The sequence below is a fragment of the Phlebotomus papatasi genome, chromosome 2, assembly GCF_024763615.1.
Source record: "Phlebotomus papatasi isolate M1 chromosome 2, Ppap_2.1, whole genome shotgun sequence".
Lineage (NCBI taxonomy): Eukaryota > Metazoa > Arthropoda > Insecta > Diptera > Psychodidae > Phlebotomus > Phlebotomus papatasi.
In genome coordinates, this window is record NC_077223.1 from 11,728,932 (window position 1) to 11,747,101 (window position 18,170).

The 18,170-nt window shown below is 33.5% G+C and overlaps 1 protein-coding gene across 1 annotated transcript in view; it reads left to right on the plus strand.

Moving 5' to 3' along the window:
* Nucleotides 1-18,170, plus strand: part of LOC129803755 (uncharacterized) — a 129,498-nt gene extending 111,328 nt beyond the window's left edge. The window contains exons 6-9 of the mRNA XM_055850536.1: nt 8,589-8,743; nt 8,819-9,098; nt 11,328-11,790; nt 15,061-18,170. Of these exons, the coding sequence (XP_055706511.1) occupies nt 8,589-8,743; nt 8,819-9,098; nt 11,328-11,790; nt 15,061-16,110 (1,948 nt within the window). The 3' untranslated portion in view covers nt 16,111-18,170. The remainder of the gene's footprint in view (nt 1-8,588; nt 8,744-8,818; nt 9,099-11,327; nt 11,791-15,060) is intronic.

The window sequence follows — 18,170 nt, forward strand, 5'->3', positions numbered from 1 at the left end:
TTTTACTGTGAAAATTTGGGAAATTTCCTCAATTTCAAATGGGAGTATAGAATTTTTCCTTAATAGAAACATTCCTGAAATTTTATTTATCTATGTCACTATCTCATTAATTGATTCTTCTCCCTATAAAGAAGATAAATCAAAAATCCCAATTAGAGTTGATTCTTAATTGGGATATTCTGCTCTATTTTGGACTAGAATACTATTAGTGGAAAAGTTTGAGAAATACATATTCACTTTTGAAGAGTACTTCTCGGGTTGACAAGTCGGTAAAAACACTTTTAAACAAAAGGTAAAAGTAGGGAATTTAATTAAATTTTCTTCAATTGTTCACTATTGAAGTATATCGCAGAATTCTTGTACAATTTTTCCATGACACTTCATTTCCACTCAACAGTCTCATCTGTTCCATGCAGACAAAATTCATTGCATTGCAGGGACTATAAAATGCATATGAACAAGAATATTCTCTCAGTAGTGATCGTTGTACCAAGTCGGTTTGCCAGAAATTTAATTTAGTACAAAATCTTTAGGTTTAAAATTTTAAAAGAAATAATTTCAAATGTAGGGGGGATTTTTTTCACGTATTTCTAAAGAAAGCAGAGTATTGCAAATATTTTATTTATATCCACAATTGTTTTGTCTATCTGAAATTACGTTAAAGCTCAGTTTCCTTTAAAATTATGTAAAAAAAAAGTCGTATATCAATGTAGCTTCATGGTTTAAAGTAGCCCTACCTCCCCCTATTTGTTTTTACTTTAATTTCTTGTTGATAAAATAAAATTTTAATTAGAGATTGCGTTTGTCTTTATAATCTATTGCTATTTCTATAAAGTTGTTAAACACGTGAAATTATTTTTTCGATATTAAACCAATATTTCCGTGCAAAAAGCATTGAAAGACCAAAAAATGCTGAAAATTATGCAGTTATGTCAGATATGTTACATTACACCTGATTCGTTATGATCTTAGATTATAAAATCCCCTTGACACGTTTACTTTTGCTGAGCTGATGAAGATTTTCTAATATTGGGAAGCATGCTAGAAGGTATTCGTCGGCACATGCTTGCGGTGGGAGAAAAGGTGAAAGAGTATGGAGGAGATAAATTGTGGGTGTACCAAAAATTCTCCCAAATCTACATCCACCTACCTTATGTGTTCTATCTCAGGCAAAATATGTAATATAGAGAGATTCAGTGGATTTTGGCATGACATTTTTGTTGGGTATTGCAAATACTCGTAGGTGTATACGGATTGTAATGCAAAATTACATTTGTACTACACTTTTTTCCAGAATGGAATTTCCTATTCTTAGCAAAAAAAATACATTAGGTTTTCTATTGAAAAATTTCACTATAAATTCACCGAGATACCTCTTTCACCCCGATAAATCGCAATTCAGTAATGGAAATAAATATTTTGGCATATTTTGGTAGAATTCAGAAACAATATTGTGGTATCTTGGAATTTTTATATGAATATGTAAAATAAAGAAAAAAAATGTGAAGTATTTTTCCTGAATACGTTATTGTATCTAAAGTCTAAAACAAAATTATGTTCCCATAATATTCTGCTGAACAACATAAAAATACTACCAGAAAATTTTTGCATGAACAACCCGTCAAGCGAGAAAAATCCAGTGAATAAATATTTTATTTTGAAAATCTTCCCTTATCTGCGGTAAAATTTATTTCATGAAACTCCTGGCTCTAAAATGGAAACCCATTTCATCTACAGATGTTCTTGCCTAAGATAAGGATATTTTAAGATTTTTCATATTTTGTGTAATTTTGTAAATAAAAATATTTCTGGAATGGAAGGGATGTTGGAAATTCTGCTGAGAAATACACCTTAAGAGAAAAACATAAAACAAATATTTAGAATTCTAATTATATTGTGATTAAATTAAAATTCTTCTGATTTAATTTAGAATCCCTCATGTGCTCTGGGTTGATATGATTTACACTGGAAAAATACAATAAAATATTCCAGAGGTTAGATAACAAAATCTTTGGCATTTAAGAAAAATATTATTTTTTCTTATTTATGGACATAATTATTGCAAAGTTAATCCATTTAAAGATTCTATATGCACACGAAATTGTGGTATATATTAGGTGAGATTCTTAACAATCTCACCTACTATAATCCTAACAAAATTTCATGTCCTCCGATCGCGCTCAAACTTGGCCAAAATGTGTTTCGCCACTTCCTGATCACGAATATATGGGGGGCTAAGTTACGTTCCCGGCCGGCCGGCCGGCCGTCCGGCCGCTCTTTGGAGCTTAATAGCTCCTAAACTAAAAAAGATATCGACTTGCGGTTTTCGGCAAAGGTTAAATATCGTATGAAAATTGCAACATGGTGCATTGACCCCCCACCCCCCACCCCTCCTTCCGCCATTTTGAAGACCCCCCTTTTTTTGTTTTCTCAATAGCTCCGGCCCTATGGCATTCAGCGGACTCAAATTTTAGTATGTTATAGCTGGGCCTTAGAGCTTTCCATCAATACCAAACTTAAGGTCCCCCGACCCCCCTGACCCGAGCTATAAGGGTCCAAAAAAAATTTCTTTAAATGGCCATAACTCCGGTTCTAATTGTCAGAATTTAAAAAATGAGGGCTTTTTGGAAAGCTCTCGTGAAATGCCACTTCCTCTTCTAACATCGCAAGTTCATAAAACCACCGCTAGGGGCGCTATTATAAAAAAGAAAATTTTTAAATCTTAAAAGTTAAATAACTCAAAAATTCCTTATGCAATCGGGCTGAAACTTTAGTATGTTGTAGCCGTTGATTATACCTATCAAACAAAAAAAAACCTTAAGTCGATCCATAACCCCTGACCCGAGCTATAAGGGGTCAAAGTTCGAACATTGACCGGCCTCTATCTCCGGTTCTAAATAACATATCGACATAAATTTTACCTTTTTGGTTTCGTCTCGATGAGCACTTTCAGATGGAAGTTCAAAAAGTCACTACAGGTGGCGCTGTGATAGCGTCAAAATTCATCGAAATTCAAAGTCACTTTTCTCAAAAACGGCATTGTGCAAGTTAATGAAATTTTAGTATGTTGTAGTCCAGTCTAGGACGTTTCCAAAATGGTGCGTATGTGCGCTGTGGTTTCAATAGAACCGGAGATATAAGGGGTCAAAGTTCACAAAATTTAAAAAATCATATCTCCGGTTCTATGTGACCGATTTTGATGAATGAGGGCTTAAACGAAAGATCTCACCAAATACTACAACTTTCTAGAACATTTGAACTTCGTGGGACCAACACCAGAGGCGCCACAGTCAAAAAACGAATTTCAATATCACATAACCTCAATTATCTCGACTGTCGCTGAACCGATTTTGATGATGACTTCGACATAATTGTAGAGGACATTTGTCTCTACATTTCGTCCATACATCATTTTCCGGTCAGACTACGCTATCACTCCGATTTTGCCGTTTAAGTGTGAAAAAATTGATTTTTCCCATAATAACGCTTTGAAATCACTCAGATGCCAATTTGACTGCCTCTACTCCATCAAGACACTTAAAATAGGGTTTTAAATGGAAAGTCCCACAGAATACAACAATTCTTTGATATAGTTGAAGTTCAACAAATGACTACTTGGGGCACTCTGATGGATGAAAAAACGAGTTAAGAAACAAAAAACCTCGATTATCTTGGCTTCTGAGTAATCGATGAGTTCATGTTCTATGGAAAAATTATAGAGAACATTCTGGTCTACATTTCACCTATATAACACTTTTCTGTTAGTTCATCCAAATCCTTGATATTTTGGTTTAAATACAAAATTTGTATAATTTCACGAATTTGATTCAAGATAACTGAATGGCGTCTCCCAACTTCAGCTCTAAATCGAATTTGCATGCACTCCGAGTTAGCTCACGTTAAGAATCTCACCTACATAAGCCGGTTAGGATTATCTGTCCCTTTTACGTTCCCGGCCGGCCGGCTGGCCGGCCGGCCGCTCTTTGGAGCTTAATAGCTCCTAAACTAAAAAAGATATCGACTTGCGGTTTTCGGCAAAGGTTATATATTGGGTGAAAATTGCAACTTGGTGCATTGACCCCCCACCCCCCACCCCTCCTTCCGCCATTTTGAAGACCCCCCTTTTTTTGTTTTCTCAATAGCTCCGCCCCTATGGCATCGAGCGGGCTCAAATTTTAGTATGTTATAGCTGGGCCTTAGGGCTTTCCATCAATACCAAACTTAAGGTCCCCCGACCCCCCTGACCCGAGCTATAAGGGTCCAAAAAAAATTTCTTAAAATGGCCATAACTCCGGTTATAATTGTCAGAACTTAAAAAGTGAGGGCTTTTTGGAAAGCTCTCGTGAAATGCCACTTCTCCTTCTAACATCGCAAGTTCATAAAACCACCGCTAGGGGCGCTATTATTAAAAAGAAATTTTTTAAATCTTATAAGTTAAATAACTCAAAAATTCCATTGTGCATCGGGCTGAAATTTTAGTATGTTGTAGCCGTTGATTATACCTATCAAACAAAAAAAAACCTTAAGTCGATCCATAACCCCTGACCCGAGCTATAAGGTGTCAAAGTTCGAACATTGACCGGCCTCTATCTCCGGTTCTAACTAACATAGCGACCTAAATTTTACCTTTTTGGTTTCATCTCGATGAGCACTTTCAGATGGAAGTTCAAAAAGTCACCACAGGTGGCGCTGTGATAGCGTCAAAATTCATCGAAATTCAAAGTCACTTTTCTCAAAAACGGCATTGTGCAAGTTAATGAAATTTTAGTATGTTGTAGTCCAGTCTAGGACGTTTCCAAAATGGTGCAAATGCGCGCTGTGGTTAAAACAGAACCGGAGATATGAGGGGTCAAAGTTCACAAAATTCAAAAAATCATATCTCCGGTTCTATGTGACCGATTTTGTTGAATGAGGGCTTAAACGAAAGATCTCACCAAATGCTACAACTTTCTAGAATATTTGAACTTCGTGGGACCAACACCAGGGGCGCCACAGTCGAAAAACCAATTTCAATATCACATAACCTCAATTATCTCGACTGTCGCTGAACCGATTTTGATGATTACTTCGACATAATTGTAGAGGACATTTGTCTCTATATTTCGTCCATACATCATTTTCCACTCAGACTACGCTATTACTCCGATTTTGCCGTTTAAGTGTGAAAAAATTGATTTTTCCCATAATAACGCTTTGAAATCACTCAGATGCCAATTTGACTGCCTCTACTCCACCAAGACACTTAAAATAGGGTTTTAAATGAAGAGTCTCACAAAATACAACAATTCTTTGATATAGTTGAAGTTCAACAAATGACTACTTGGGGCACTCTGGATGAAAAAACAAGTTAAGAAACAAAAAACCTCGATTATCTTGGCTTCTGAGTACTCGATGAGATCATGTTCTATAGAAAAATTATAGAGTACATTCTGGTCTACATTTCACCCATATATCACTTTTGTGCCAGTTCATCCCAATCCTTGATATTTTGGTTTAAATACAAAATTTGTATAATTTCACGAATTTGATTCAAGATAACTGAATGGCGACTCACAATTTCAGCTCTAAATCGAATTTGCATGCACTCCGAGTTAGCTCACGTTAAGAATCTCACCTACATAAGCCGGTTAGGATTATCTGTCCCTTTTGTCATAATTATGATAAAGGATCTTTTATTTTATTTTTTTTTCAGTAAATTTATGCGGATGATTTTATTATAATGTATTTTTGAGATAAATTACTGTTACGCAAGGTGGTACCAACTTGCATATTCACGTTAATTGTCGCTAAAAAATATGTAATTTGTCCTAAAATGACTTAATATTTTAGAGTTTGACAGTTTGATCTATTGATCAAAAGTTGGTCTTGGCCCTCTTAAATTGGTGTAAATTCATTATAAAATAAGAATGATAATAATGGTGGCACGACGTTCCATAGAGAACTTAGGCCTTACCTAAAAGGAAGTTCGGGACATCCATTATTATTTTTCCTTAAAACAGGGATGAGGTTGTCAGTCCCATGCCCCGTGAAATCAAATGCAGTGAAACTCACGGGATGCCATTCGAACATCTTTAGAAAAATTCCTGCTGATCAGGATTCGAACCCGGGACACTTGCATCATAGAGCGCGTGCTCTACAACTTGACCCGTTGAGTGCCCCTTAAATTCAATTAGCATAATATCAAAATTAATCAACACGATTCTAATTAATTTTATAGCAAAACCATATATATATATATATGCTATGTAAATGAATTTTAAACTAATTTTTGCGGTCTAATCCACCTTTTAATCAATAAGGTCAAACCAAGCATGTGGCAAGTTAATTTTTTTAGGCATTGAATAAACGAGCAGTAAAAAGTCAAATTTGGTCAGCAAAAAATTCGAGATGATCAGTAAAAAATAAAAAAATGGTCAGTAAAAAATAAAAAAAGGTCAGCAAAAAGTTTAGAAAGATCAGTAAAAAATTAAAAAAAGAGCAGTACTTTATTAAAAGCGGTCAGTAAAAAATGAAAAGTGGTCAGCAAAAAATTAAACATGATCAGTAAAAAGTAAAAGATAATCAGTAAAAAACAAAAAGTGGTCAGTAAAAAACAAAAAGTGGTCAGTAAAAAATTTAAAATGAGCAGTAAAAATATTGAATTTGGTCAGCAAAAAATTAAAAATGATCAGTAAAAATATTTTAAAAAAAAACAGCAAAAAATTAAAAATGAGCAGTAAAAAATAAAAAGTGGTCAGCAAAAAATTAAAAAGTGATCAGTGAAAAATAAAATATGGTCAGTAAAAAATTAAAAATGAGCAGTAAAAAATAAAATTTGATCAGTAGAAAATCAAAAGTGGTCAGCAAAAAATAAAAAGTGGTCAGTAAAAAATAAAAAGTGGTCAGCAAAAAATTTTTTATTTTCTAGTGACCACTTTAGATTTTCTACTGATCAAATTTTATTTTTTACTGCTCATTTTTAATTTTTTTACTGACAATATTTTATTTTTTGGTGATCACTTTTAATTTTTTGCTGATAACTTTTTATTTTTTACTGACCACTTTTTATTTTTTGCTGATCACTTTTAATTTTTTACTGACCACTTTTAATTTTTTACTGACCACATTTAATTTTTTACTGTTCACTTTTAATTTTTTACTGACCAATTTTTATTTTTTACTGACCACTTTTAATTTTTCACTTACCAATTTTGATTTTTTACTGCTCGTTTTTAATTTGTTACTGACCGATTTTTGTTTTTTACTGACCATATTTTATTTTTCACTGATCACTTTTAATTTTTTGCTGACCACTTTTTATTTTTTGCTGACCACTTTTTATTTTTTACTGCGCCTTTTTAATTTTTTACTGACCACTTTTTAATATTTCACTGATCAATACGAATATTTATACTGATCATTTTTAATTTTTTGCTGACCACTTTTTATTTTTTACTTCTCATTTTTAATTTTTTACTGCTTTTTATATTTTTTTTGCTGCTCATTTTTAATTTTTTACTGATCAACTCGAATATTTTTACTGCTCATTTTTAATTTTTTACTGACCATATTTTCTTTTTACTATTTTTAATTTTTTGCTGATTAATTTTTAATTTTTTACTGATCAACTCGAATATATCTACTGATCAATTCGAAGTTTTTACTGACCAAATTTAACTTTTTACTGACAAAATTGAAAATTTTTGCTGATTATTTCGAATTATTTGTTGATCAAATTTGATTTTCTGCTGACCACTTTTGACTTTTTACTGACCATTTGTTTTTTGCCATTTTTTTATATGGAGCTATTTGAAGCCAATTCCTAAATTGATCTCGGACTCAGCTCACTGTGCTCAGAGGAAAAAAATTATTTAAACAAAAATTTAGTATATTTATCCCTTCATAAGGAAAGGTATCTTATAACACGGAAAAATTTCTCACTTTTTTGTTATTTAGTGTAACGGTCGAGAGTGCAAAAAAATTCCCATATAAATTTAAATCGAAGTATGAGAAAGTGGCTTCAAATTTCAGACAACTTGCCAGGGGCATGAGTCAAACTTAAAAATTTTTAAGGGATTGAAAAACACAAATTACAAATTTGAATATTCTTTAGTGATAATTAATGTGAAACACATTAAAATTTTAATGTGTAATTTTGATATCATCTTTACAAGGATTCTCATAATGTTTAATAATTTTACCCTTATGATGAGTATGAAAATTTCCCACAAATCTTCCCTTATTCCTCATTTTCTATCTTCGTTTATTACCAATAATGAGACAGAAATGGCAAAATCATTGAACCAATTCCCTTGGGACAGTTTCACATCACATGCCCCTTTAGTTATGCAATATCCCTGTGATCCTAAAAGGGACATTGGTTGTATTTCGTCCACTGTTCATCATAGGATAAATATCAAAGTTTGTGCTATGTTACCACACCAGAGAGATCAATATTTACCCACACATTGGGTTTTTGTTCCTCTGACCACCTGACATTAACCTCTATGGTGTGTTTTTGGTGGCTGCATATTAAAAATGATGCCTGATGAATTAATCCATGCTAGTCCAGCCACAAATCCCTTCTATCAATCGTTTTGTATCTGCAGGTGTGAGAATATCATGACGTGTCCAATGCGTGAAATAGGGTCTGGAGTTGAACACTGTCCGTTCGATTGGTTAGCCGTCTATGATGGACGCGATGAACATGCCTCGCTCATTGGGCGTTTCTGTGGTATGGGAAAATTTCCATTTAGCATCATTGGTAAGGAAATACTTAATTATAGAAAAGTTTGGTGAACGATTCTTTATCTAATATTCTGTGTCTTTCAATATCTAGGAACTTCTCAGCACATGTACGTGGAATTTGTAACATCTCCAGCTGGTCCTTTGCTCAATACGGGATTCCATTTTAACGTGGGCAACTGGCCAGGTCATGTGGAAACAGCCGGTGTGAAAAGTGGTGCATGTGACTGGCTTCTGAGTTCAGATGCTCTTCGAGCTACAAGCGCATCCGAAGGGATCTTTCTTAGTGTAGCACATTGGTATCCACCTAACACCTCATGCAACTACCACATCCAAGGCAACGAGGGTGAAGTAGTTCGACTCTACTTTCCCAGGTAATTTGCAATGCGTTTTTCTCCTTTAATTCCAAAAAAGGGCTCCTCCCAACGCCTAAGCCTCCAATGTTGATTGTATTTGGAGAGTCATCAAATTTTTATGGTTTCTCATATAAGTTATAAAAGGGATCCATGGGTGGAAATTGTGGATTTATGCTCTTGTTTGAAGGGAAGAGGCGAAAAAAAGGAAGATATAAAATCAATGAAGGATTATCCCAAGACTTTTCCATCATCTCCTCTTAAGAAATATACGCTTATTCGGTAAAACTTCTCGATGAAATTTCTTCAAGGGGTGACTCATATGGAAAAATTCTTGATAATTGTTCTAGAAATATTTTCAGATATTACAATTGACGTTTTACGAAAACTGTGAAACTTTGAAAAAAATTCGCAAAAACAAGAATCTTTTAGAAAATTTTTGTAAAATTCGATAAATTAAAACCCTGGTCAATGAAATTTCCAATTGATTTACCCCTTGAATTTCTTTTTTTTCTTCTTTTGCTCAAGTATCACTGAAACATTGAAATGTGCTCGAGTAATCTCATAAAATTTTTCATCACTTTTTCTCCTAACTCATTCTCCTTCATATAAAACATCTTTTGAACCATATTCTTATCCATTGAACTGATTTTTGCCAAAGAAGCTCTTTAGAAGTGCACTAAAACTTTTGTAAAGATAGGACAGTATATGAATGAAAAACGATATGCTCTGTTTTCGATAAAGAAATGAATTTACTCAATCTCTGTGTTAGTTGAGTCTCTAGTATGTGAAATTCAAGGAAATAAATTGCCAAGCTGAAAATGCTATAAAATAAGGTCAAAATTTAGATAGAATGTCAGAAAACTAAACTTTTAAAAGAGAAATTTAATTAACAATTCGATAGTACTTCCATCCCTTGCACATTTCGTCCTCTAAAGAATTGTGTACTCAATTTTACGTTTTTGTAAGTTAATAAGAAGCTCACAGTGCTTTCACATTTGAACATAATATAGTTGAATTGTATTCAATGCAAAAAAAAGGAAAAGCTCCTCAACTACTTTCTATGCAGCTCTGAGTAATTCAAAACTCGTATATTATGCTCTTTACCTTTTTTAGGTGAAATGTAAGATATTATCAAGAATTTTCTAATTTAATTTAGTTAGAGAGTTAATAAAAAAAAATCTTTCTACTAACTTATTGAAGGTTTTATTACATTAATTGAATTTATTAAATTTTAGTCGATTAGATGTGGACGAGAAATAAAACATTATAATTTTTTATTTATTTATTTATTTATTTATTTAAACCAAACTGCCTTTGAAACTTTGCGTCTCTTAGAGGCATAATAACAGAGGCTTATGCGTCCACCGCCGTCTTAGCGTTGGTGCCCAACCTACTCCGGAGCCAAACGGTGGAAATGCTCCTTCTCAGGTTGTATAAGCCAGGGAGGGGACAGTACAATATAAATAAAAAAACGAATAAAAAATATCACTAAAGAAAAGAAAAGAAAGGCTGTCAAGGCATTACAAAAGCTTGGATCAATTGCTGATCAATCTTGTCAATCGTTTGTAGAATTTTGGCAAAAGTTGGTTGGATTGTTGAAGAAGCAAATGAAATAATAAGCTTTCAACAAGAGTTCTTGTCAGTCTCTAATATAAAATTAACTTCTTCTTTTCTTTACTTTTTGCCGAACATTATGGAAAAAATAGTTTGTTATGCTGTTTAAAAAGAAATTTGTCAATAGGGTGTTCCTTCCTTGGATAAACAAAAGCTTTTGACTTTTTAAATGGTAGAAAATGTTGATAAATTTTTAACAAACTGCATTACAAATAGAAAACTTTTTCTACTAGAGTAGGAAAACTTTTTTTACTAGGGCACTCAATGGGGCAAGTGGTAGAGCACTCGCTCTATGTTGCCAGTGTCCCGGGTTCGAATCCACTTTAGGTCACCAGAAATTTTTCTGGCGTTAAATGTGTTCGAATGGCATCCAGTGAGCTTCAGTGCACTTGATTCTACGGGGCATGGGACTGACAACCTCATCCCTGTATAGTGTATAAGAAATAGGTATTAGAAGGAATCACAGCTATAAAAAATAATGGATGTTCCGAACTTCCCTTGCGCGAAGGCCTAAGTTCCTCTATAGAACGTTGTGCCACTATCATTAATTATTATTATTAATATAGTAGAATAAAAACTATGGCCAAATTGCAGTAAGACAATTTATATAATTAGTCTTTTTTTTAAACTCAGTTTCCGTATTAATCGCATCGAGGCTGCCATTAGAAAGTACGATGGAGATTGCGCCGAATCTCTTACCATTTACGACTCTGGACGCCCAGATCCAGCACGGATCATCAAGACTTTCTGTGATACCTTTTCGAGACCAATGGAAAAGGTGGACTTTGTGAGCACAGGACGATCCCTTTATGTACGCTTCGAGTCTCACACTGGATCCTACAGTGGGAGTTCTCTCTACTACTGGGCACATTATGACTTCTTCAATAATACAAAGTTTGGAGATGCTGTGCCAAATACACTCTGCGATGAGATTTTCTATGCGTGGAAGCTTACAAGGGGTAAACTCAGGTCCCCACTCAATACCCTTATCTACAAGAGAACAGCCGGAAGTGACGTCAGGTGCCAATATAAATTCGTCACAGACAAAAGACTCTATGCAAGAGTTGTTGTAGAAGTTACTGCAGTTTCCTTCAAGGTTAGTGCAAAGAAAACATAAAATTGTTGTACTTCCTCCGTCCCAAAAAAAAAGTCGTGCATTTGCTAGTACATTTTATATGAAAGAATGTACGACTTTTTTTGGAATAGAGCGATTACTATTTTTTTGGAGAGATTCTTAAAATTATGAAGAAGTATAAGAAGTTAAGAAGTACATGCTGTATATCACAATGTGTATTTATCACCTGACCAAGTGCTTTATTCACAGTTGATTATTTTTATTTATTTAATACATTTAATGCTTACCAAACAAATTAAGTACCAAATTAAGCAATTTATCAATTTATTTCATCTACGATAAGTAGAATTAGGGTGGAATCACCACTTCTCGCCAGTGCCCCACTTTTCGCCACTTATAATGAAATCGCTATTTATTTATGATTTGTGAAATAAATGAGCCGCAAAGTTCTTTGTATTTTTACTGCTGCTACGTATAGAGTCGAAAAATAATAATAATTCGTTTTATAATTACGATTTTTAGTATTTTTTACAGCAATACTTTAAGAAAGTGCATCGAATCCAATATTTCTTACCAAATATACTAAGCGTCATCAAATTTTTATCAAGCAAAAATACCTTTTTGCATCAATAGATTGTCAATTGAATATTTTATTACACTTGTAGAATACATAAAAATTGTATTTAGTTAATTAATATTTCATTTTATATTATTTTTATATAAAAATGAGGCATGGCGAAAAGTGGTAATATTTTGGAATGATTTTACCATCTGTCGCCATCTCTTTTAAATAGGCGACGCTAACTTCACTTCGCAGATTGTCAATTGTCAAATCAGCATTGTTTACTTTCTGCAATAGACCTATAATTTGATTTCTCAAATAAAAGTGAAGAAAAATCGTTTAACTCTTTCCGGACCACAACATAACCAGCGAACGAATTTCAGTAAAACTCACTTTATTGTAAGTCTTAGTGGTCAAATATGATACTTTTGTAGAGAAAGTATTTTCTCCGCCACAGGAAAATTGGAAAACTCATGGGTACTCTCGTCCTCAAAAGAACGAAAAGGAGACAAACTTGAATTTTCCAAAAGTCAATAATATCAATTTTGTGAATTATTTTTGAGTGTCAAGTGACTCCTTTACAATGTTGATAACTAAAACAAGGTGAATTATTGACCAGTATCTTGTGGGATGTCCAGGAAGTGGTCAAGAAGACACCAAATTCCGGCTTTCCTACAGATTCCTCAAAATATTTCACACAATAACACTTTAAAACACATTTCTCTCAACATGATGTTATTGCAGACACATTAAGCTTTCTCAAAAGCATAAAAGACACTTCCTGGACAATCAGAATTCACCGAAATCAGGAAGAATAGGAAAAACTTCCTTGAAAGTATTCTCCCTCGCTGCCAAATGTCAAAATTATCGGCCATATTGGGAAAAAAGTAGTTCCCGCGCTTGGAATTTTGTTTCAAGGTTGGTGTCAAAAAGCAAATGGCGGACATTGGCTGGATAACCTTACATTTAACCTCTAGATTTTTTGGACGAGTGTACCCATAAAGTTTGAACAATTTTTTTGAAAATTTAGGAAAAAATTGTTTTTCGAATTTATGCAATCTGTAATTGTTAGTTATCATACTTTTTGGCCCCGAAAGGTTTTTCCTTATTCTGGTCTAGAAATATCAAAAAAAAAGTCACAATGCAAGGAAGCAGAAAATCGAAAATTCACGATTTTTGACCAAAAATATCTAAGCTCAGGAGTTAATTAGGATCCTGCAAAAAAAATCTTAGATTTGGACATCCTTATAGTTAGTAATTATCCAGAAGAATCGGATTTTTATCGATTCTATATAGTCTAAAAAAATTGTTGTTTCCATGGGTACCCAGTGTCCCAAAGGAGAGAAAAGAGTTAAAGTGAGTAACGGAGTTATCACACTAGAAAATTTCACATTAAAGTTAAAGTGAAAAGTTGCTCATTAAAACTTTTAGAATCACTCGAAATCGCTGATTTAGTCAGGACACATTGCTAGAATTGCTCAATGTCACGATGGCATACGAGTTGTCAGATGAGTGTTTTTGTTTTTGAAGCATTTCAGTCGTTTGAGCGAAAATGTGCGATTTTAGTGAAGAAGAGGAAGTTTTCCTCCTGTACGCTACTTTTATGTCATGCAAAAGGACTCATTAAGCGAGAATAAGGAGAACGATTTTTTTTAACATAATAATTTTCTCCGGATGACTTCGGAGGAATTTAAAGAGCTGCTTCAAATCGTAGGGGTTTATCTTCAAAAGAATACTACGAAAATGTGGGAGCCAATATCACCCAAATCCCGACTGAGGTGTGAGTTCCGGCGATTGGTGACTCAATTTGTCGCAAACGGCCTCAAAACCATCAGATCAGCTGCCACTTTTTTTGTATGAAGGAATATAAAATGCAGATCGAACACATTTTTGTTTAGCTTTTTTCTTACTTATCCTCTTCACCGATCTTTTTCAATCTCTTTTGTCCTTTCTCCATCTCGTGAGCGATAAATTAGTAGGTATTTGCACTACTTTTTATCACAATTTAATCACGAATAAATTGGTGAGAAAATTGTGGCGCAAAAACTATGCGAATAAATGCAATAAAGTAGTACCTGATGAAAATTTAATGAGCAAATTTTGCTCATAAATTTGCTCAATTCTCATTAATTTGCTCATTAATTATCAATCGTATTTATGCTATTCTAATCTATTTAAACCAATTTTTGTGACTCGAGTCCACTTTTTTTTATCACTAAATAAATCGATTTCTAAGAGCTCTTGACGAAAATTGTACATTAGGACACATATTAGCAACAATTAATGTCAATCACATTAAAATTTTAATGTGAAATTCTCTAGTGCGATACCACGGTAATAATAAGGTGATTATTAGAAAAAGAAATGCTAAAATGTATTCTTTTTATAACATTGCCTAAAATAATCGAGTTTGAACCTTTCCAAGTGGGTGGGGAGAAGTTGTTACAACACTGGCGAAAAGTGGTGAAAAGTGGCGACAAAGTGGTTATTTTTGCATTATTGATTAAAATTAGTTTTTTAAGTAGTTCAGCGTTTAATTCTAGGACTATTGTTTTCACAAATCATAAGCCATTACATCTAAGCAGTTATGTGTCAAATTTGAGTTATCTTGTAATAAGAGTTCAAAAGTTATAATAAAATTAATTCTTCTTTTTCCTAAACATGGCGATAAGTGGTTACTCCACCCTATGCTTATTTTATGGAATTTTAACATTTTTTTTTGCTTTCAGGAACTGCCTTACAATATGAATTCTTGCACTCGGTGCCATGAGGAGCGAGTGGACAAGCTTGTGGTGTGGGAAGATCGCGATAAGCAACAGAATCACCTTGCTTGCTTCTGTGATAATATACCACGAGCTGTTCGGGTAATATCATCCGGAGACCAAATGAATCTGGAAATGATTGTACAAGGTCAACATGCGACCGGATCCTACTTTAAGAATACCAATCCACTGTTTGAGGCAAATTATGAATTTGCCCATGGGCCTCTGTGTGGTCCTATTACGATAGGACCGTCTCCAGATGGTGAGCTGGTATTTCCCTTTAGGAATGCCCTTGGATTACCTGTATCAGGTGAACACAAGCACGAAAAGTGCATTTGGGAGCTTCGGGTGGCATCACAGAGAGATCTGTGGCTGCATTTAGATAAAGCTCGCTTCTCGGAGAGATCTTGCGATCAGGGTCGTATTGAAGTGTACCTGGCAGGACGTCTAGAGCCACGATTTATCATATGTCCTGACAATACCAGTTTGGCGCGTGATCTTCCAATTCTGTCTGCAGCAGAATTAGGTGCTCTGGACAATGAAAATGAACCTCTACCGGTACTTATTCAGTACATTGGAGACAATACACCTGGACGTAATGCTTTTCGCCTTGTATGGACAGAATTGTTCCATTTGCCACGGAATGCCGATGGTACTCTTGCTACATCAATGCTTCAGGGTGGCGATTGTGATTTCCGTTGCCCGGGAGATACTTCTGTTTGTATTCCCAAACATTTAGTATGCAATGGTATCATGAACTGTCCAAATGTCACAGTTACTCTCACGAATCTCGAAAAAGTGGCTCAGTATATCGAGGAGAATCTCATACGTTTGGGAATTTATGATGATCACCTCAAGACACTCACCCATCTCACGGACGAATCACCAGAGATCTGCAACAGAACCCCACCTGAGGACTTACCTTACTTCAAGTTGCTGCTCATCGCAGCAGGTCTCAGTCTCCTTCTGGCCATATTCCTTGCCATTCTTTGTCGTATGTGCCGACGAAAGTATTAGAACAGGCGCGTCTAGAATACCCTTCAGGGTGATAATAAAATACTCCTGATTTGTATTTATCACAAAAAAAAAACTAGTGATTCTATTGACTCACAATGTAGATTTTTAGATGAAAAAAAAAATGGTAAAAGAGTTGATGTCTATGATTCCACGGGAAAATTTAATAATTCTTTATTTAAATATAAGCTACTCGACAAATCCAAATTCATCTTTTTAAGTTTTACTGTGTTATCACACTTTCACATTAAAATTTTAATATGATTCACATTAATTGTCGCTGGTGAGAGTCCAAATGTGTAATTTGTGTATTTCAATAATTTTATATTCAAAATTTGATCTATTTGTTGATAAAAAGGTAGACTTGGCCCGCAAAATTTGATATAAATTGATTTATAGCAATAATGTGAAAAATTAATGCGATTTTCTCTTCAATTTTTTAATGTGAAAAATATTTACGCTTTAGGTAAATTTAAACTTATTTTTGCAGGCCAAGTCCACTTCTTTATCAATAAATAGAAAAACCCCAAATATTAAGTGACTCAAAGACACAAATAACATATTTGGACGCTCACAAGCGACAATTAATGTGAATCACATTAAAATTTTAATGTGCAATTGTGATAACGCCGTTAAAGAGATATTGTGTTCCATTCCATTTTATCTTATAAGTCAAACATGAACTGCCAAAAGTAAAGTTTATATACAACAATGAAAATATTTTATTTAGAATAATATTTTTGTGAAGAATGGAGGTATGACACGCCTTACGCATTATCGTGAAAAGTATGAGCAATAAACTTATCGTTTCCAACCCGTGAGCATCTAATAGAAATTGTTAATAGAAGATTAGGTATGACTTCAAATGAGCGTGGCTTTCTTTTCTTAAAATCGTTTACTCTTCAGAAAAGTAATATTGGACTTCCTGAGTAAGTTTATTGGATAAAAAAAAAGAAAGCAGCTCTCGTTTGAAGCACTCCCTAACTGTGTTATCACACTTGCACATTAAAATTTTAATATGATTCACATTAATTGTCGCTGGTGAGAGTCCAAATGTGTAATTTATGTGTTTGAATCATTTTATATTCAAAATTTGATCTATTTGTTGATAAAAAGGTAGACTTGGCCCGCAAAATTTGATATAAATTGATTTATAGCATTAATGCGAAAAATTAATGCGATTTTCTCTTTAATTTTTTAATGTGAAAAATATTTATGCTTTAGGTAAATTTAAACTTATTTTTGCAGGTCAAGTCCACTTCTTTATCAATAAATAGAAAAACCCCAAATATTAAGTGACTCAAAGACACAAATAACATATTTGGACGCTCACAAGCGAAAATTAATGTGAATCACATTAAAATTTTAATGTGCAAGTGTGATAACGCCGTAAGACTAACTTTTATCCTCAATTGTTTGTCAATATTTTAAAAATATTGAACAATTAAAAAAAAAAGTCATTTGGAAAAAGAATGGCAAAATTTCAACAACCAAAAAAAATTAAAAAGCCCTTGAGGATAGAGAATATGTATGAAAATCATCTCAATTTACAGAAGCTGTAAAGATCTTTTTTACGACTTCTGCACGACTTATTCAAGTCGTCACACATCAACACATTAAAGTGATAAAAAAATAATTGTTTGCCACGATTTTTCACATTTAACTGTAGAATATATCACTTCAGATGCGTGAGTGACAAACCACAAAAAAATTAGAAAAGAATGTAAGAAAATTCACTTGCACAGATATTTAAGGAGAATTCATTAGATTTTATTGTGTAAATAGATGAATAGAGAGAGAATCTCATTCCGTCTCAACTACAATTTGAAAATTTATTAAGTGATTTCCCTTCCTGCAGCTAGAAAAATGAATGTTGTTGGAATGAAGAAAAAAATAGAGAAAAATTTTAAATATAAAAATTAAAATACTCTTTATTTTTTAAAAATGTGGTAACACTGATGAGAGTGACAAAAATGATAAAAAATAATCTTATGATTTTAGAGATGTTATAAATAAAAATTGAGAAAAAAATAGAAAGTTATTCCTTAAAAAAATAACAAAAA